Source organism: Gorilla gorilla, chromosome 5 (genome assembly GCF_029281585.2).
Source record: "Gorilla gorilla gorilla isolate KB3781 chromosome 5, NHGRI_mGorGor1-v2.1_pri, whole genome shotgun sequence".
Lineage (NCBI taxonomy): Eukaryota > Metazoa > Chordata > Mammalia > Primates > Hominidae > Gorilla > Gorilla gorilla.
The window spans coordinates 86,555,841-86,579,090 of record NC_073229.2 but is presented as its reverse complement, the minus strand read 5'-3'; the positions used below and the strand labels follow the sequence as shown (position 1 = coordinate 86,579,090).

The following is a 23,250-nucleotide window of genomic DNA, read 5'->3' as shown; positions in this document are numbered from 1 at the left end:
AGACTTTAGTTTTAATCTTTAGTTGGAGGCTTTTTAAAAATCCGAGTATTAAAAAAAGTGGTTTAGTATTTTTCATTCATATCACTTAATAGTAAGTTTTTAAGGCATTTTTACATGCTTTGAAAGAGAATTCTCTTAATTAAGTCGCTAATTAGAAATAAACAACTTTAATAAACAGAATAAAGCTAATTAAATCATAAGGAAGAAAATATTTCTTACAAACAAGAATTAAAATGTTAAAATGCATTGGACTAAAATTAACAAAAACATGCAACTTCTACATGGAGAAAACTTTAGATATTGCTGTAGTATAGGCGCATGCATACATAATCTGAAAGAAAATCCTAAAGATATATTACACTGTAGCTACTATTATTCTTAATAGTTTTTTCTTTCAACCTTCATACTAATTATATTAGTGATTTACACACTACCACACACTATTTGAGTGTTCTGAATTTTACAATGTGTTTACTTTTGCCAGTGAGTTTTATAATTTCAGAAGTGTTCTTACCACAAACATGATAACTATATGAGGTAATGCATATGTTAATTAGCTAGATTTGGTCATTCTGCAATGTGTATATACTTCAAAATATCATGTTGTATATCATACATACATAATCATAACCTTATGTATGATACATATGGTTTCATCTGTAAATTTAAAATAATAATAACCTTCCCCCTGAAAAACTTATATTATACTGGACATACAACTTTTAAAGATTTCAATTCTTCATATTATTTTGTAGGTTTATTGAGATTTTAATAAAATAATGGTGTTATCTTTGTGTTCTATGAAATTGACATCTTATTTCTTAATGTTCACATGGAATAAAAGACAAATAAAGCCAAGTGTACTCTGCAAAAGTGCATTGTTTGGACAAGTGGTGTATAGAATGAGCTCTGCCATATATTAAATTAGATTACATAGCTTCATTAATGAAAAGCATAGCACCACCGCATGCAAGCCAACAAATATGACAAAACACAAAGTCTCAAAATGAATCCAAAACATGAAAAAAAACATATAATAAAACTGCCATCTCAGATTATTAGAATAAGTAGGGACTATTTAATAATTAACATGGAACAACTGGATAGCCATCTGAAAAAAAATTCGACTTGTTTATACCTTTAAACATTCTCTGGATTAAACTGAAATAGATAAAAGTTTTAATACATAAAAAAGAAAGTATAAAAATATTAGAGAATGTTGGAGAAATGCTTTGTAAATTTGGATGGGGGAAGAATGAAACTAAACCCCTATCTCTCACCATATACAAAAAGCAAATCAAAATGGATTAAAGACTTGCATCTAAGACTTCAAACTATGAAACTACTAAAAGAAAACATTGGGGAAACTATCCAGCATATTGGACTGGGCAAAGATTTCTTGAGTAATACCCCACAAGCACTAGTAATCAAACAAAAAATAGACAAATGAGCTCACACCAAGTTAAAATGCTTCTGTAGAAGAAAGGAAACAACAAAGACAAAACTCACAGAATGGTATATCATATTTGCAAACTATCTGTCTGACAAGGGATTAATAACCAGAATACAAAAGGAGCTCAAACAACTCTACAGGAATAAAATAATAATATGATTTTTAGAAATGGGAAAAAAGATCTAAATAGATGTGGCTCAAAAGAAGATATGCAAATAGCAAACAGGCATATGAAAATGTGCTCAACATTATTAGTCATCAGATAAATGCAAATCATAACTAAAATGAGGTGTCATCTCACCCTAGTGCAAAGGACAGGCAATAACAAATGCTAGCAGGAATGTATAGAAAAGGGAACCCTTGTACACTGTTGGTGGGAATGTAAATTAGTACAATCACTGTGGACAACAGTTTGGAGGTTCCTAAAAAATACTAAAAATAGAACTGCCATATGATCCAGCAATCCCACTGCTAGGTATATACTCAAATGAAAGGGGATAAGTATATTGAAGAGATATCTGCACTTCCATGTTTACTTCAGCACTGTTCACAATAGCCAAGATTTTGAAGCAACCTGGGTGTCCACCAACAGATGAATGAGTAAGGGAAATATGGTATATTTACTCAATAGAATACTATTCAGCTATATAAAAAAATGAGGTCCTGCCATTTGCAACAACATGGATGGAACTAGATAGAGGTCATTATGTTAAGTGAAATAAGCCAGGCACAGAAAGACAAATTCACATGTTCTCATGTATTTGTAGGAGCTTAAAATTAAAACAATGGAACTCATACAGATAGAGAGTAGAATGATGGTTACCAGAGGTTTGGAAGGATAGTGAAGTGGATGGAAGTGGGGATAGATAATGGGTACAAAAATATAATTAGATATAATTAGTAAGATCTAGTATCTGATAGAACCACAGGGTGACTACAGGCAACAATAATTTACTGTACATTTTTAAGTAATTAAAAGAATATAATTGGGTTATCTGTAACACAAAGAAAGGATAAATGCTCGAAGTGAGGGATACACTATTTTCCCTGAGGTGATTGCTATACATTGTATGCCTGTAGCAAAATATCTCATGTAACGCATAAATATATACACCTAGTATTTACCCACAAAAACTCAAAGGGAAAAACAAAAAAAAATGGATGGGGAAGATGTTTATAGTTAATACTAAAAATGTTGATGTCAGAAAGAAAAGACTGGTGAATTTCACTACAAGACAAGTAAAAATATCTGCTTATGAAAGACATAAAAATCAAAATGCAAAAGAAACACTGCACAAACATTTTACTTCACAAAAGATAGATTAGGATCGAGAATATATCAATAACTTAGAAATTAAGAAGGAAAAACTGAAAAAGCTGAAAGGTAAGTCAGTAATATAAACACCCAGTTTACATACGAAGACACAGAGAGTATCCCTAAATATGTGGGGAAAATGCTAAGCTCTATTCATAATGCAATCAAAGCAAATTTAAAAAACACTGTAAGCATATAATTTTTCTCCTCTTAGCCTGGTAAAAATTTTAGAATTGGACAATTTAATGACTATCCATTGCTGGCAATAATGTAAAATCACTATAATATCTAAGTGGGATAGTTTTGCAATATCCGTCAATATTACAAATTCTATACCATTTGACCTAGCCTTCTGATCATTGAGAATACATCCACATGCTAAATAATATAGGTGTAATTTTATACCTGGTATCATTGGTTATTAAGAAAAAGAATAAACATAAATATGGAAGTGAATGTAGAATTCATCTAGGACTGAGATACATGATAAGGTGAAAGAAAGGCATGCAGCAGTGTAGAATCATGTGTATAGTAGACAACCTTGTGCTTCTTGATATATAATTTGTGTTTATTTCTGTGGAACACTTTTCCATGTTTTTTACTCAGTGTTCTGAAATTTCACAATGTTGAGACTTTTACATAGTATGTTCTTGTTGTCTCTTGTTAAACTCTTCTATTTGGAAGCATGGGTCTTTCCATTTTTAGGTAGTTTCTGTATTTTTCCCCCTAAAAAGTCCTTTTTCCTGTTTCTTTCTGTAGCCCCAATTCCAAAAATTGGGTATCACATCTCCTAAATTGATCCTCTCATTTTCTCATAATTTCTTTTCTCTTTCCTATTTCTTTTCATATTGCTTTATTTTCTACTCCATTCCTCCAATTGAATATCTCAAAATGAGTTTGAATTTTTAATTTGTTTTACTATATTTGTAATAATCTAGGGCAGTTTTCCATCCTTTAAATTATACACACTTCGGACAGTGTTTTTTTTTTTTTTTTCAATAAGGGTAAGATGGCTTTTCTTCTCTCTCTAAAAATGTTATAGTTTTGTTTGTTTTAATTTTCTTCTTTTTTGCCTAGTGTCTCAGTTTTCTGTAAATACTGTTTATAAAGATTTGTTCTCTCTCGTTTGGAGTCTTTCTGCCAAATGTGGGGTGATCATATTTAACGGAGAGGAACTAAGAAGGCTGACTGGAAACTGACCATACAAGGTTGGGCCATGATGACTGGAGCTCTATGACAGGGTTGCAGGATGGCAACTAGGCTTTCGCTAGGGGACCCTCAAGGAGCTTGGTATCCTTAAGGCGGGAGCTCCTGAGATTCTTTAACTCCTGAAAACAAACCTCGGAAATTGTTTGTTTGTAAAGCTGAGTGAGGAGTTAGAATAATAATCTGGATCACTGAGTTGGGAGAGAGACTCTCAGTGCCAGCTAATCGTGTTTCCAGAGCCCACCTTAGTATCAGATTCTCAGATGCTTTTTAAACCCAGAGCATCTCAGTATTTCTGCTAGTCCAATTTTTTTTTCATAATTATGTCCCCTCACTTGTGTTTTGGCTGTAGCCTTTCTGCTAATTTAGTCAGTGTATCATTTTTTTTCATCTTCTCACTCTTTTTTGTGGGTTAAAACGTTTGTTTTATTTTTTTAATTCTCTGTTTTCTTGAGGTCTTGGGAGGCAGAGGGAAGACGTTAAGAGTTAAATCCAAATATTTAGTCAGATATATCATTATGAAAAACTTTATACTAATAAATTGGACAATTTAAATGAAATGGATAAATTTCTAAAAAAATACTAGTTGGAAAAACTGAGCAAATCATAAATTTCAATTCTAAATAATCCTACAATTTCTTAAATAACTGAATAAAATAGTTTTAAAAATCATCCCACAAAAGCATACTTGAAATATATGGCCTTCTATTAAAGTTCTCCAAATTTTCAATAAAGTATTCATTCTAATACTACATAAATTTGCACAAAAACACAGAGGGAGGAACACATATCAATTTATTATATGGAGCTAGCATAATCCTGTTTGGGTTAATTACTCTCAGAATGTTACAGGTAGAATTTTTATTGACCTATCATTAAATTTACTGATCTTTTCTTCTCTTGTGTTTGATCTGATAATCTCATCCATTAATTGTTTTATTAACATAGCCATAATTTTCTGTAATCTTAAATTTATAAACAGTCAAATTACATACATATGATTGAAGAGATTTGGGATATTGTGCTTGGTTCCTAGCTCCTTCCTTTTTTCCAGTAATATGTGAGATTTCTTGGTGAAATATTCACACGGTAGGGAGATGTCAGTTTATGAATCATTTCTAATTTACAATTCAGTTGTAAAATGCATAGCTTACATTCTATTTTCCAAAAAATGATGCCTTGCGAGTCCCTAGAGTTTAGATTTGTTTACTATAAGCAATCCAAAGCCAGAGATATTTTGCTAAAAGATTCTTTAGATAAATACTGTCCTCTGACAAATATTTTTTGTTTGTTTACTAGGAGATGTAGTCATGTTTACAAAAAGATTGGATCAGGTCTTCTATGTTCTTTTATTACCACTATTAATGACCAATAATGGGTTTTCAGCCCAGTTTAATTAACTCCTTTTTCCCTACAATTCTGAGATTTACCATTTTTTTGTTTGGTTTTTCCTACAATTTCAAAATCTCTCATTCCCTAATTCCTTATCTAATTATCTATTTTATTCATCTTTTCCTGTTGATTTTTCAGAAAGTTTAATATAATCATTTTAAAGTCCTTGTCTGAGAATTCTAGGTCTGGGCCTTAAAATTTTAGTTTTCCTCTTGAATATAGGTCACATTCTCTTGAATATAGGTCACTTCTTTCTTCTGCTCTTTTGCAATCTCTGCTTTTATTTTTGTTATAGGACAGTGTTCTTTTTGTTTCTACCATCCTTTCTTATAATTATTAATTACAGTTTAGTCACCATTTGATTATTTTAAAAAATGAATTGGCCTGGGAGCTGTGTCTTCTTCTTCTTGTGATGCTGTATTTCTCAGTTCATGTTTAAAGTGAGAGTGTTGGGCTTTGAGGTCTCCTTCAAATTCGATATCATATACATACAGGAACTTATTTTGTGGCAGATGTTGTCAAATTTATCTTTTCAAGTAATTTGACCACAGTCCTTAATAATTCATTGTGAATTCAAGTTTGTAAGAGTTTATTTAATTTTTTATCTCTTTTTTTTTTAAAGGATCTGAAGGTGAAAAGTGCAAAGGGGTTATTGATGCCTATTTCTTTCTGGCTGCAAACTGCACTGAAGATGCAATCTATGTGAACGATCCTGAAGATAATAATTCTTCATGTTGGTTCCCATGTGAAGGCACAAAAGAGGTAAGGTAAATTTATGTAGTTGCTTTTCATTTTTCTCTTTAGCTTGTAATTGTCTGATTTTTAGAAAGTTAGAAATGTTTAGGTTACAGATTCTTCAATATTCAAAATATGAAGTTTGCATAGTTTAAATATAACTTCATAAACAAATTCCCAACAGTCTACTTGGAAATTTATATTTACTTCATATATTTGTAATATGGGAAGGTAAAAATTTTGAAGAATAATTTTGTTCCTAGTCTTCCTGTGTTTTATTAATGTTATAATTTGCAGGCTGACTAAAGCCTCTCAAATACAGTTGTGATTATGCCACTTTTTTTGCTTACAGATCATAATGAAATGCATTTGTCTTTTGGATATGTTTAAATCTCTGAGAGATTTCTAATCTCTTACACAAGCAAGCTACTTAAAAAATAAAATAAATAAAAATAAATGAAAATAATTTCTAATCTCTAGGCAGTTCCATCACTAAAAATTGTGAGGCCTATGGCAAGAATAAAAGAGAGGCCCTCCTTTTATCCCCTCACCACTGTCTTATACAAATTAAGATTATATTTTTTAATATGTAGCAATAATTAAGAAAAATTTAAGAATCTTCATTTTAAACAACTTAGGAATAGGAACTTTTTGTGAAAATGATTCAAGAATTTTCCCAAAAGAGAATTAACAAAGTATTTGTAACCTATCTTGTCTTGATACATCCTAATTTGGTCATTTTAAGAAAGCCATGTTTTAATTCTGCATGTTGTATACATTTCAGTAAAGACTCATAAGCCCTTTTCTTTATTGATGTATCAATTTATATTAAGTCAACCTTGTAAAAACTGATACAAGTCACTATTTCCTTCAGATTCATCTAGAGGCATTACAACTACAGGCAAAAAGACTTCAAATACCACAGAACGTCTAAAAGTATGCCCTCAAATATATTTTGATATACGTTTACAAGTCAAAAAAATATGAAGTAAGCTTAATACATTCTTACATATATATATATTTAGCCAATCACATATACATCACTATACACATAGATGATTACATTACAGCTTTATCTTTAAGACTTTTAGCTTTATCAGTATATTAAAAATAGTTACATATTATAATACACTTAATAATTCAGTAACTGTAAACCTTTGTTAGGAACAAGCAAATCATATTTGTTGTTTTGTTTATGTATTTCTAGTTCTCAGTATCCTTTTATAATATAAATCACCAACTTTAATTAAATTAGACAATTTCTTTAGACTCAAGAAAATACACAAATATAGCAATCTAAGATCATTTTGGCTATTTTATTACTTTATGATTACACATTTTATATAACTTTAACAACTTTTATCATAGGCAAAATAAATATAAATACACATCCTTCAACTGTATTTGCACACCTTATTTCCATTCTATAAGGACAGAGGTAATTTAAATCTATATTTAGAGACTATATTTTTATAATTTTCTTAATTAGGAATTGTTCAGGCATCCAAAATAATTTGATTAATTTGATTAATTGTTCAGGCATCCAAAATAATTTGATTAATTTGATTAAATATCTCTGTAAGTTCTTAATGTTGACTAAATATTTAGAAATTGCAAACTTACACAATCATTTTAAGTTCTTATGATTTGTAGTATCATCAATAAAACATTCTAATACATCAGTGTAGTAAAATTAGTAAGAATTCACAAGATTCAACCCTTTTAAATTATATCTGTTATTAAAATTTCGATTATATCAATTTTAGATTGTGTAATCAGACAATTTGAGGACATAATTATAGAATATTTCTCTTAAATTAAATCAGGCTAATTTTTCTGAAGTGTCATTTATTTAAAAATTACATGAGTCCTTTTTAAATAAATAAACCTCTTTAGAATAAATAAATACATATGTACTAATATAAATAAGCAAACCTCAGTATTTATGTATTTTGAAAAATCAGAACTTTAGGATTAAGCCAAAGCTCTGTGGAGCCCAGTTTTTTTCTCAACTAAAAGACTAACAATATTACCCATACACATGAATGCTTTTCCTGATTTGTTAAAATTTGGGAAGAGAAATCATGTAAATAAAGCACAGTTAATCGTTTCCTTTCATTGTAAAATGTAGACTATCTGAAAAATCATCCTAGAATGGCAATATAGAATGTTATAAAAATATTTATGATCAATTAATTTCTATTTTTTCTAAGCAAAACAGAAAAGGAGAAAAAGTGAAAAATGAATAAATGAAGTTTATCTAGATTCTGGTAGATGTAAAATTATGATTGCAAAGTTTGATTATCTCCCTTCTGCACAGCATTGGAGATGCTTAAATGCAGAAAAACCTATTTTCAAACACACAAGAACAAATTATTACAGACAGTTTAAACCACTCACATACTTGACAATTCCACAGAGCCATATAATTAAAAATCTAGTGCTTCTTAATCCCAGAAGCATGAAAATGAAAGAGGAGGTTTTGTATAATACACAGTAATCTCTCTATTAGACATACAGGACAGAGAATCTCCTCATGAGGATTTTTCCCTTTTAGTTCTATTAGATCTGTCCAATAAATAATCTTGTTCATGTCAAAATTTCCCCAGGGTGGTCACTGCAATTTCACATTGTCCTTTGAGAAATTATGCCAATTAGAGAGATATGTATATGGCTTACAATATGAGGGGAGGAATGTGTGGTGTCCAGGTATAAAAGACTGAGAAGAACCCGTGAAAACTTATGTCAGCAAGCATTTGTACAATATCATGTCTCCAGAAAATTCAAAAGATCAATCAATTTCAAATCAACTAAGACTGTTTAGAAGATTTTTTAAAAGGTGACAATAAAAATGTTGCCCAAAGGAACACCAGAGTGATGTGATCATCTGAACTCATCGCTTATTTAGAACACTTGAATGATGTACTTATAGAACCCACACTTTCCTCTCCCAGCTGAACTTCCTCTTATAGATTCACCTGAAAAAGTGATGAAGACGGAGAGTTTTCCTATTTATATATATTCGATTTTTTTTATTCTTAAGAAACAACAGAAACATGACATTTGTGAAGTTGATGAAAAATATTGGAGTTTAGACTTGATACTGTACCTATGTCACTTTCACAGTTGGAGAGAATATCCGGTGGTCTCAGCGTAGTGCATTGGTTGCTATCCAGCCTTGAGAGTGAGGGCATTTTAATGAGATTTTGTGAAACTTTGGATTTATTCACTTTTTACCCTCCAAAAGACCACCAGACTATTCTGCTGATGGAGAAAAACTAATTATTTTAGACTTCTTTCAATAAGAGAAAACAACACCTTAGTAGAGTCTTAGTAGTGCATCAGATGGGAGAAGTTGTGGAAAGTTATTTATCTGGTGTAGAGCCTTGAGTCAGTTGTAGAGGGTATTTAGTGGGGGTTGGTTAGAGTTTATGAAGGAAAGCTTCGAATTGGTGGCACAATATACTGAGAATCTTTAAAGTGAGTCTTGATGTGCAAACTGTTAGTTTTTGTAAATAACTTATTTTAGTTGGTTCACAGTCTTATGTTCCAGAGCAAGTATTTCATAGAGTAAATAGTAAGTTAGTCTTGCTTTTTCTCAGTATTTTGAAACATATGATGGGAAATAAGGTTTATTTTAGTTTTCATCATCAAAGACAGAAATTCCGAGAGTGTTCTTTTAATTTTTTTTGTATTAAAATGTGTTCCTTCTCTGAGTGAGGTCCTTTTAAATGCAAATGCTTCTGGAATGGAAACACATAATTACAAATAAGTTTATCTTATTTTCTACACCCCTGCTACAAAAATGTTATAAAATTATATATTATTATGAGTTACTGGGAAGGGAAGGTAAATTTCAAACAAAGTAGAAGAGTCCATGGAGCACTAAAATTTGGGATGTGAAAGGTTTTTACCAAGTTTATTTTATTTCAGAATTTATGACTAGGTCTTAATCCAGTATAAATTTGAACTTTAATTCATCCAGATATGATTTTTAAAATCTGTTCCCTTTTAGTTAGCTAAATATAGAGCCAAAACAACCTTCCTCTTTCCCTCACCTTGACTAAACTTCAGACAGGTTTCTTATTGCCTACAGGCCCCTGCACTCTTTTTTTCTTATAGGATGTACTTTAAAAATTTTGAAGTTGTAAATTATCTGCCTTTTTGAAATGTATGTAAATCTTCTTCCAACCTCTTGCCAGTTTAAGGATGCATGGGATGTCTGTATCAAGGACCTTGGAACCATGTCTCTGAAATGTAAACATCAAAGAAAATAGTACTCTTACTTCCCTGTGTACTCTACAGAAGGCCTACTCACAGAGCAAAATCTTTGCAAACTCAATAATAACTCAATCTGCTTGACACATTTCATTGATCAAACTCTTCTCCAGTGACATCAAGTATAACAGTCTTCCCTCTTAACTGCAGGGATACTTTCCAAGACCCCAGTGTATGCCTGAAACTGTGAATAGTACCAAACCCTGTATTTACTGTATTTTTTTCTCTACATACATACCTATGATGAAGTTTAATTTATAAATCAGGCACAAAAAGAGATTAACAACAATTACTAATAAAAATAGAACAGTTATAACAGTATACTATAATAAAAGTTATGTGACTATGGTCTCTCTTTTTCAAGATGTCTTACTAAACCATACTAACATATTTTTGAACCGTGGTAACTGAAAGCATGGAGAGTGAAACCAACAATAAGGGAGGACTGCTGTCATTTTTTATTAGTTCAAGTTCGCAATTAAAATCTCTCCTGCTTCCTATTTTTGGAGAATTGAGTTTAGTTTCACTCCCTTATTTCAATAGTCTTTAATAAAATTTAATTATCTATCTAACTTGGGTGCAATTTTTACCTTGACAGATATTATTTTAAGGATCCAGCTTTCTACCTTTCATGATTAAGAAAAGTCACTTTCACCTCTGAAGTCACTTTATTTATCTATTTAATAACAAGGGTCAAAATGGCAAAATAAAGGGCATATATTAGATCTTACAGAATTTTTTCCCACAGAGTCCTTTGCCAAGTGACCCTATGTACTAATATAATGTGGATATGACAAAATTATTTCTAGAAAATTACACGATATTCCCTGAAATGATAGCTGGCATTATTTAACTAGAGTTGTTTATTTACCTATGCAGAACATTTTCTGTAAGTATGTTATAAATATCCTTCGGGAAGGTTAATTTCTCTACAGATGAAGTGACTTTGGGGTAATAATATTGTGTTATGTATATACATTACTAGTAATGAATTATCAAAAAGGGAATTTCCAGCTGTTTGTTTTACTTCTGTTTCCTTTGGGAAGAAAAGATCTTCCACTGCCCAAAATCATGATTTTATTGCATTCCTTCATCAAGTAAACATTTTAAAATATCTAGAATAAAACTTCTAATTTAATTTGTGTGTATTTTGTAATATTGAGGTTTTTATGCAATCAAAGTTTAATAATTAATTATATATTTTATGTACATAATATATATACAGTTGACCTGTGAAATACAGGAGTTAGGGTTGCCGACCCCTATTCAGTCCAAAGTTTGTTAACACGTTTGATGTAATGTTTTGATAGAATGTTTAATAGAATTTTTTGTATAAAATTTTTAAAGATTAATGGACTCCTTTAAGCAGATCTTTGATTCTCTGTATACACAAAGTTGAGAAATCTTTCCTCTGCTTTACAAGGCAGATTCAAGTTTCTATATGTCTACCGATATAATTTACTCTCTTGCTAATTTTTCTGAGAGACTTCTTATCTGTAAATTTTATAGAAAACCAAAATTCTAGTAGATGTCTAGACTACCTGAACAGATGAGAAATCATGTTGAAATCCAAAATTATTTTTTAGTCCTAGATATAGTACATAACTGCAGCATAAAATAATTCACCATCTTTTCCATTTAATAAAAGTATCTCAACCAGAGCATTAGATATAATTTAGGTGTTCATATCACATCCCTTAGACAAAATGTTATGTGGTTTTTGAGGTATAGCCAAGAGAAAAACTCATTATTCAACTTTAGTTCTTTCAGATTTTCTTAAATCCCAGTAATAATTATTTTGAAAATAAAAGGGAAAGCACATAGTTATATGAAGTAAGTCTGTCCTATTCCAAATTCCATACTAATATTCCTTGTTAAAATATTGCTCTCTTTCAAGATTTCATTATGTATTATTTTGTAATATAGATATATAATTATTGAAAATACAATGGGTAATTTGAAGTTTTGGTGTTTCATATTTTCTAATTATATATAAGGTGCAGAAATAATACATTAGGCATTTTTCCATAAAGAATATTTTAAAAATTAACAAATTTTGAATAAGGCTTATAAGCTAGAAAATATAGCTTTATAGCCAAGTCAACTTTCTAACTTTGGTAATATTTCTGAGATAACAAAAGAGAATATTCTCTTCTTTTAAAGAAAAGCACAGTAAGTTATAAAGTTCAATATAGTCTCAAATCTCAGGAAGCTAAACTACCTGTAGATATAGAGATAGAGATAGATAGAAAAATAAAGTAGTGTCATAAAATGCTAGAATTTGTTGCTTCTTATACGAGTGTTTATTAAATTTGTAAGCCAGTTATAAAAGTGCTCATTTAATTGAAAAAAAACTTTACAACTAATATCCTCTGGATGTAGAAAATCATTACATACTCAAACAGAAATGAAAGCCTTTGTGAATTACAAACACATAGACATACAGACACAGAGAAAACTTATAGCTTCAATTGTAATATTTTAGACTTGGGGCAAGTGTAAATAACACTTTATTATCTGTTCATGTCAAAGAACTATTCTACTTCCTAGTAGATTTGACTTTCTTACTTGTTTTGAGCTCTGTGTAGAAAGTGAAAAGACAGATTCTCATTTGATTCTAATTCAACAGAGTGAATCTCTATGAAACATTCATCTATTTAGATATCAATGAAGGATCAGACCATGAAACCAAATTCCCAATCTTTGTTGCTACAGATGGAAAATAACTTGTTGGCTATGAACCAAAACGAAAAAGAAAATGTGAAAATATGCAGAGAAATGATTTTAAAGATAGTAAAATTCTATTGTCATTTGAATTTACTTGTAGTAATTAGGAATATATGTATATGTAAATATATAAATATATACCTGTGTTTAAGCACTCCATAAGAAGTGCATTTCTCTTCTGACAGTTTACCTAGCCATCAGGTGAATTCATTGGGCATATCTGTGGAAGATTTTTAAAGCTGTTAAAAATATAAATATAATTTTCAATAAAACATAGCATCATAACTTTATGAAAATATTAAACAAACGTGTGTGAAGGATATTATTTAATTTACTTTTAATAAGGAATCCAGTAAAGCTTTACTATCAGTTCAAAGGAGAAAACAAGTAAACCACTGAAGGATAAAACTATTTAGCAAAACCACAAATAGATTTTCCATGGATCTGTCTATCAATACAATGCTATTTCCATCACATCAGTTAGTATTTAAATAATGTCTATAAAAATTTGGTTAAAATAAAATGGAATTTAAAAAATTGTGTAATAAATGTACATATATTCAATACATATATACATACATATATTTACACATACATATATATTTCTGTCACAATTTGAGTATAAACAATTTGACTATTAAAAATGATTTTGACATAAATCAAAACTGATTTTTTTAACCTTTGCTAAAGAAACATATTATTTCAACAAATAAATAAAAGCTTGAAATTCAAACTTTGAAATGATTGTGTCATCCAAAAGACTACCAAAAAAGACTAAACAGTAGAAAGAAGAGTTTATTTGTGATATCAGTTTGCTAACTGGGTGTATTAGTCAATTCTCACACTGCTATAAAGAACTACCTGAGACTGGGTGATTTATAAAGAAAAGAGGTTTAATTGTCACACAGTTCCACAGGCTCTACAGGAGGCATGGCTGGGAGGCCTAAGAAAACTTACAATCATGGCGGAAAGTGAAGGGGAAGCAAGCATGGTCTTCACATGGCAGCAGGAGAGAGAGTAAAGGGAGAGGTGTTACATACTTTTACACAACCAGATCTCAGGAGAACTCACTCAGTATCAGGAGAACAGCAAGGGGGAAACTGCCCCCATGATTTAATCATCTCCCATCAGGCCCCACCTCCAACAGTCAGAATCACAATTCAACATGAGATTTGGCTGAGGAAACAGAGCAAAATAATATAACTGGGAAAACTTCATCTCTGATGTGGACCCAGGGTGCTCTCCTAGAAGTGGTAAAGGGCAGGGTGATTTTTGTGCCTCATAAGGTCTGTGTTCAAAATCGAGTCAGACATATTCAGCAAGTTTGTGGGGAAAGCAATACATATTTATGGGGGACAGGCAAGCACATGTTCAATGAGTAAACATGTATGTAACATACATCCCATGTTCTCTTTGAAGCAGGGCTTTAGCTTTAAAATGAAGTGGAATTTGGCAGTTCATGTAAAAAAAGTGAACTATAGGACACAAAGACAGTTTATGTCCTGTCTGTATAAACTGGCTGAAACCGGTTTGAGGCCTACAATTGCTTATCAGAAAAGTGTTCTGTAAGGCGATTCTCTGTCTGATAAGGGTTATGGTGGCCTTGGTTGTAAATCAGAGTTAGAAATGAAATGACAATTTGACTGATAGCTCCTATTAGGGAGTTTAGCAAGGGTGTGGTTTTTCTTGTAGCTCTAGAAATTTAGGGAATTGCTGTGCCAGCCAAGCTTTGAACCCTTGTCCCATAGTTACCTTCTGTTTCCTTAACCCTAGGTTTCATCTTAGTAGACAGAGAGGCATCTATTGTGGTCTCTCAGGTCACAATTGTAATATTGTAGTAAGTGATGGGAATTCATAACATTTTTACTTCTTTTGTTGCTATAGATTTGCGCAAATGGATGCAGTTGTTTGAGTGAAGAAGACAGTCAGGAATATCGGTATCTATGTTTTCTCAGATGGGCTGGCAACATGTATCTGGAAAATACAACTGATGATCAAGAAAATGAGTGTCAACATGAAGCTATTTGTAAAGATGAAATTAATAGACCCAGGTATTTATGTATCATTTGAGCAGATAATATCACATATCAAAAAGTTATAATTAAATTGATAGTCATCGAACTGTTTTCATGGTAACAATGTTTTTGTTGATTAAAATGATTGGAATTTCCACAACAAACACTTACATATACATATATAGTTATTATATATTATTTTACATAATACATGTTATGTATAACAATTCTAGCACAATAAAAGGAGGGAAAAAGGAATATATCTGTATAGAAATAACTTTTCTATGTCATTGTAGAATTAAGTTAGCATAAATCTGTGGTAAATTCTGCTAAGTTAAGATGTGTACGATTAGCTCCAAAGCAACTACAAAAAACAACAACAAAACAAACAAAAACTCATATGCTTTAGTAAAATTAGCATTAACAAAATTAAAATGTTGCCCTCAGGGTCTGGCACAGTGACTTAAGCCTGTAATCTCAGTGTTTTGGGAGGCCAGGGCAAGAGAATAGCTTGAGGCCAGGAGTTTGAGACCAGCCTGGGCAACATAGTGATAATTTGTCTCTACAAAAAATTTAAAAAATCAGCCAGGTGTGGTTGTGCACACCTGTACTCCTAGCCCTAGCTACTTGGGAGGCTGAGGAAGAAGCATCACTTGAGCCCAGGAGTTAGAAGCTTCAATGAGCTATGACTGTGCCACTACACTCCAGCCTGGGCAACAGAGTGAGACCCTATCACGAAAAAATAAATACAATAAAATAAAATATTGCCCTAGAGATTTACTTAGTATAAAAGAAACTAGTATTAGAATAATTAGAATGAGAAAAATAGAGGTACAAAAGAGATACAAGACATGTGGAAAACAAAAAGTAAAATGGCAGGCATAAATTCAAATATATCAAAAATATTTAAATAAAGTGATTTCAGAAATTCAGTCAAAATATAGAGAAGTTTAGACTGGCTGTTTTCTGATTTAGTCAACTATATATGATCTATAGAAGATACACTTTATGTATACGTGTGTGTGTGTGTATATATATATATATATATGGTTTACGGAAGACACTTTAGATTCAAAGATACAAATAAGCTGAAAGTAAAGCAATAAAAAAATATCATTCAAACTGCATCAAGAAGAAAACTGGAGTGCCTATACTAACATCAGGGAAAAAAATAGATATTAAGAGAAAAAATGAAACAGTTACTAGAGAAAAAGAAAGATATTTTATAATTATAAAAGAGTCAAACTACCAGAAAAGGTAGTGATTACAAACATATATGTGTGTGTATATATATATATGTATATACACAACTAACAACAGAGCCTCAAAATAATGAAGCTAAAAAAATAATTTAAGGGAGAAATAGCCAATTCAACAATAACAATTAGACACTCTAATATTCTACTTTCAATAGCAGATATAACACTTGGCTATAAATCAACTAAGATATAGGAGATTCAAACAACACTATAAATCATCTAGAAATAGTAGATAGCTATAAAACACATTACCCAACAACAGCAGAATAACCTTCTTAAATGTACATGGCACACTCTCCAGGATAGATCATATCCTACGCTATGCTATAAAGCAAGCTGTAATATATTTCAAAAAATTGAAATAGTAAAAAGGACATTATCTGACCAAAATTGAATGAGATTAAACTTCAAAATCAATAAGTAACTTGATAAATTTACAATTACATGGAATTAAATAACACAATCTTTATTAAACAATGAATCAAAATGAAATTGCAAGAGAAATTAGAAAAGACTTTGAGATTACTGAAAATGGTTACCAAAATTCATGGGATGTGGGTGATGCAGTGCTGCGAATAAAATTTATAGCTGTAAATACCTCAATAGCCTAAACTTCCACAACACAATGGACAAGAGAGGAAACTAAACCTAAATAAAATAAGTAGAAAGAAGGAAATCATAAAGTGTAGAGTAAAATTAATAAAATAAAATATAGATAAACAATAAAGAATATCAAAAAACAAAATTTCATTTGTTTTAAACATTAACAAAATAAATATACTAAAATCAGGAATAAGATATAAAATATTACTGAAATCACAGAAAGAAAAATAATTATAAAGAAATGCTATGAACAACTGTAAATTAAAAAAATTAGTTAACTTCGATAAAATAGAAAAATACCAACTACTGAAATTGATTCAAGAAGAAATAGGAAATCTAACCTATAACAAGTAAAAAGATTGAATCAGTAATTAAACAAACTAACAAAAATTAACGCTATGAAATGCTCATGCCTAGATGACTTCACTGTGACATTGTAACAAATATTTAAAGCAAAATTAAGAGTAGTTATTCACCACCTCCTCCAAAAATAGAAGAGACGAGAACATTTCCCAACTCATTTTATGAGGCTGATATTACAACAATAGCACAACCAGACAAATCACAAGAAAACTATAGGCAAATCTATGTTTTCAATCCCTCCATATAGCACTATATACCCTCTATATACCATAAGCTCAGTGAAAAAGAGAAAATTGTATATACTCTGAATAAATGGAAATATAATGCATAGACTTAAATATTAGGCCTTAAGTTAGCTAAAATATTAATTCTTCCCAAATTAATTCACACAAGAATCCTCAACACGGTGATACCACACCAAATTCAGCAACATATAGAAAGGTTTCTACAGTGTGACCAGGTGGGATTTATCATAAGAATATAAGTTTGGTTTAATAGTTTAAAATCAATTAATGTAATTTAATGTATCAATAAAATAAATAAAGAAGAAAATGAATGATAACGTAAATAGATGGAGAAAAAAAGTGTATTACAGAATCTCACAACACTTTATGAAACAAACACTCAACAAATAAAGAATAAAAGGGAACTTCCACAATCTGATGAGAAGTTAAAAAAATTAAGAAGAATAAAGAAACATAACTAACATTATACTTTACGGTGAAAGGCTGAAAGACCGGAATTTTAAATCAAAACAATGAGATAACACTTTACACCCAGCAATTCTACTTCTGGTATATACTCAAAAAATTGAAAATATATGTTCTTACAAAAATTTATATGTGAATGTTTACAGTTTTGTTCGAAAGAGTCAAAAAGTTGAAACAACCCAAATGACCATCAACTGATGAATGGATATATAAAATTTGTTATTTCCATACAATGAAATGTTATTCAGCAATAGACAAAGATGAATTACTGATACGTGCTTCAATACAAATAAACATTGAAAACATTTTGATAAGGAAAAGTAGTAAGCCACAAAAGACACATAGAATAGTGCTCAACAAATACTTGTTTAATAAAACAATGATTTTCAGAAGCTTTTTCATTTGTTAAGAAAATTATCCTTCGTTTTGTGATGTAATTTCCTTTTTTCTGATTTTGTGATTCTCTTTTGTTTGCCATTATTTTTTGATATCCAGAGAATCTTGGATAAATTACAAAATGTTTGTAATTTATCAACACTTTAATGAGTTCTTGATATTGTCTCATAATTAATACTAACAATGGAGCCCAGCAAATGTTGCAGATACAAGTATTTTATATAAAATTAAGTTTCTCTATATCAGTTGCAATATCTAGAAATTATATGTGTGATACCACCTGTTATAATGTCAAAAGATATGCAAAATCTTTAGAATTAAAAAAAAGATGCTCTAATTCTCCATTAAAAAGACCCTCTATATACCACTAAGCTCAATGAAAAAGAGAAAATTATATATACACTGAATAAATGGAAATATAATGCATGGAGTTAAATATTAGGCCTTAAATTAGCTAAAATATTAATTCTTCCCAAATTAATTCACACATTTAATGCAATAGTAAAAATATTGCAAGTTATTTTAGAAACTAATTATCATGTTATATATATTTATGAATAATATTTTCTAAATTATGAAGTCATCTTTGAAAAGGAAGACTAATGCGGTGGGATCTCATGAACCATATGACATGACAGACTACATAACACATATGGGTGCCTTTAAAGGAAAAAAAATAATAATGGGTCAACAGAGAGCTCTGACAACAACCCGAGTATATACGGGAACTCAATATATGAGAAATTTGGCTATAATTTCATTTGAAAATACAGGGTTTTTTAGTAAATGGTATTGAGGAAATGGCTCATTATAAGACCTTAAATGAAACTGGATTACAACCTTATACCTTATATAGAAGTAGACTCTAAATGTGTATAGGGATCTAAAAGTTTAAGGTAAAATGATGATATAAATGAAAGAAATGTAGAAAAATATCTTTGTGATTTCGGGATGGAGAAATTTTTCAATTAAACTCAATTTATAAGGCAAAATAATGATAGTATTATAACGATAGACACTAACAATGTTGATGATGTTAACAGACACAAAGTTAATGAATAACGTATAAACATTTTCTTTTAAAGTGTATTTTAAATGGGTGCAGATTAAAATTCATCATATAAATGATGTATTTCAAACAGGTCTGCATATTACCACATTTTTTTGCCCTGAAATCTTCAAAAAAATTTTCTGGGAGTTTATAAAATGTTGAATGAGCCAAAGACTAAATCATACCAGCCATATTGTTACTTAAGACCAGGAAAGATTTGCTAAGTCTGGGATGTTAATTTCTTAATACCATGCCCAGACTGTGAAGTGTTCATGACTCCCACCTGTTTTTGAAGCCTCAAATTTATGTCTAAGTCACCAATCCCTACTTGCTACCAGAAATATCATAACAGAGTGAAATATATTCATTCATACATTTATTATTTATTGAATCTCCTCTAACTGGAAGATATTTTTCAAAATGTTATGACAATGAGGCATGATACCTGTCCCCAGGTAATGTACTATACATAGGTAAGATTATATACTCTTCAGAACACATCTCATGGTTCTTCTATTTCATTTAGAAAGTGAACACATTTTTAAAGTGCTAAAGCAATTATTTTTTTCACTTTCTGAACATACAAGTTGCTTGATTATAGCAGTGTGTCTTCTGGCTTTCTTTCTGGAAGTTTTAAATTTAACCTGTTTCCTTTACAGGCTATTTTAGGAGATTCACATTTTCTGTGTAATGTTAAATATATCCAAAACATAATTTTCAGTTATAAGTAAGAGTTCTGTTTCAAAGTGTAAAATCTAAAAGTCCATAAGAAAATCAGGTGAAGTTTCAAAAACTATTTGTGTAGAGTCAGGAGGCTTGTAAAAACAGAGCTTTATGTGAATTTGGCACAAAAGTATAGTATAATTTGACGAGGATTTTCTTAAATTATTTCTGATCCCAAAAGTCTAATAATTATTTATTCTAAGACTATTGTAATTTCTGCCGTGATGTCTGTGATTTTATTAACAAGTTGAATAGTTGGTTTTAGGTTTATTTATTTATTTTGGCTATACTATGCAAACTTTTCTGCCTTCAAGTAAAAGTTTTATGTGCGTATATTTTTACCTTTAAAGCAAAAAAGATATTGAACTGCATATGAAAGTGTCATATTGAATGTATTTTTGGGTTGGGGCCAGTCTTGAAACCACTAGATCAAGTGTCTAAATCTTTTTGTCTAAGGCACTTACATACACGTATATATTTTCTCTCTTTATTATGCTCTAGAAAACCAAATAATCTTGGTTCTTAAATCCTTATAGTAAAATGATATAGAAATCATTCATTTAAGCAATTCTAGAGTACATATCACTGTATTACCTATACACATACCAAAATTATTTTAACAAACTTCATTAAATGAAGCATTTTTGAATAATAAAGTTTCAAGTTTCATATGGGTTGAAATTTAACTCATCTATACACAATTATCTCTCATATATTTTTCCCGAATACATACGTTATATATTTAAAATAAAAGTTTGACTGTATTATAGCTTCAGGTTTTATGACTTTTCATACTTCAATTTCATATCTCAAACAATAAAATGATTTGTGCATGTTATATAGTTTTATACTACCTAAGCCAGATTTTTATTTAAATTTATATTTAAATCGTCTTTATAGGTATAACCTTTTTGCATTGCTTTTCAAATTATTTTCTAAGACTTGGAGTTTCATGCAGCCTTTTATGAAGAATCTTTAAAAGGTGACCTTTGTTTTAAGCATAGCTTGTTCAAGTTTAAAATGCATTTGTTGACCATATTAATGCAACAGTAATTGAGCATCCACAGTTTATAAGGTATTTGGGTCATAACTTTAGGATTCAGGATAATGTGTAAAGGAATACATTTTAGTTTTTCTATTCCTAGAATTTTTTTCATTAAAAACATAAATGATAAAAAACTATTAATTATAATATTTTCACATTAGATCATATTTTTAACTTATAGAATTTTACCTAGTAGGCTTCTGCTTTTTACTTTTTATCATATTATTCACTTGTTTCCCATTTATATTTTAAAATTTATATATTTAATACAGTTAGCAATACATTCATAAATTATTTTAGTCCAATTTGATTTCTCAAAGAAAATTTCTTTAGATTTACATATTTTCAAGATATCAATAACATTTATAGGTTACTATAATTTTCATCAAAATTGATATTTTAGCAAAATTGATGTACTCACTGAAAAGCTTTCAATCTGATAGCCATTTCTCTTAGTACTCAATATCAATGTACACATATATATTACAATTTATTTGAACTTATTAATTATGATGACAAAATGCTAGACGTACTAGTACATGGTTGGGTGAAAAGTGACGAGTGCTTTTGTAAATTGGAGAAATTTATTTCAGCTCAGTGATTTTCAGGGAGAGTATTTTGTCTTCTAGAGGCATCTTGGGAATTTCTAGAGTCATTGTCAATATTCAGAATAATTGACTGGAACAGTTTAATTTTAGGATATGGGTAGTGAGTGATGAATGTTATAAATCTTTCAATGCACAGAACAGTTCAGGCAAAGCAAACGTTTTTCACAGATTGCACAATTTCTAAAAGTCACAGCATATGTTAATGTGTATATAAAACCTATATATGAATATCTAAGCCTAGATCTGAATTTCATGTCACATATTGGCACGAAATATTTTTACACAATTTTAATAATCATTGACTATATCAGGAATAAATTTTTTATGTTAAGTAAATAAATATTATTTTTCATTCAGGAATTTCTTAGAATTTTTTAACTATATTGAAAAAAATACATCATCCTACTTGAGTGTCTAATAGGAAATGACTATTATCAGTCTTTATTTATGGCTACCAAACCCATGGTAATTCTGTGTATGAGTGCAAAGAGCTAACCACTTCAATGTATCTTCTAGTTCAGTCATTCCTTAGTATTTTTTGTATAGAAATAGTGGTCTTGTAAATTAGTGGTCTCTTATACTTTTTATATTAGAGTTAGGGAATTATCTTGGTTAATTTTTAATATTAGGTGTGTAGGTAGGATACATTATGAATTCCATTGTATGAAGTAAAGTGTGTGCTACAAAAACCAAAAATGCGCTATTAACAGAAAATATTGGTCTCATTGATTTTAGTGTATCCATTTCAGGAAGTACAAAGCTAAGTAGATTATACACCTTTAAAAGTATAATAGAGGATCAAAAGCAGACAAATATTTCAAAATTATAAGAAATAAATAACATCACAAACCACAAAATAAATAAATAAAACACAATTCACATTTCAAAATAGAAAACAAAAATATTATAAACACATAAAAGACATATTGGTTATTAACATCTATTAAATTACCTCAAAAATCAAAGTAAGAGCAATTCTAGGTTAAGAGGTTCATTATAACACTTTGACTTAGAAGGATCAAAAATACACGACAGAAAAACTTACTGGAGAGATCTTAATGAGAACAAGGCTGGAACTACAGACTTGATATATCAAGGTGGAATTTAGTATATTTAAATGTTTAAATGTTTTTAAATGTTTTCGGTTCTTCTATGGAAAACTAAAGACTTTCAGATTCAATGAACAAAACCCATGTTTTGCTAAAATAGAGTGGCATTTTAATTAAAAAAATATATATATATATATTTTTTTTTTGAGATGGAGACTCACTCTGTTCCCCAGGCTGGAGTGTGGTGATGTGATCCTGGCTCACCACAACCTCCGCTTCCTGAGTTAAAGAGATTCTCCTGCCTCCGCCTCCCAAGTAGCTG

General features: G+C 30.1%; 1 protein-coding gene across 18 annotated transcripts in view; it reads left to right on the top strand.

The window, feature by feature from the left end:
* LOC101154628 (protein eyes shut homolog) overlaps positions 1–17,830 on the top strand; it is a 460,684-nt gene extending 442,854 nt beyond the window's left edge. For 12 of the 18 annotated variants that reach the window (XM_055391326.2, XM_055391323.2, XM_055391332.1 and 9 more), the window contains 2 exons: positions 5,989–6,128; positions 14,991–15,364. In XM_055391326.2, the coding sequence (XP_055247301.1) occupies positions 5,989–6,128; positions 14,991–15,176 (326 nt within the window). In that variant the 3' untranslated portion in view covers positions 15,177–15,364. Of the gene's footprint in view, positions 1–5,988; positions 6,129–14,990; positions 16,057–17,739 lie in introns of those variants that run through there. The other 6 variants (XM_055391328.2, XM_055391331.1, XM_055391330.2 and 3 more) reach the window with 4 other exon arrangements.
* Positions 17,831–23,250: the final 5,420 nt, after the last annotated feature.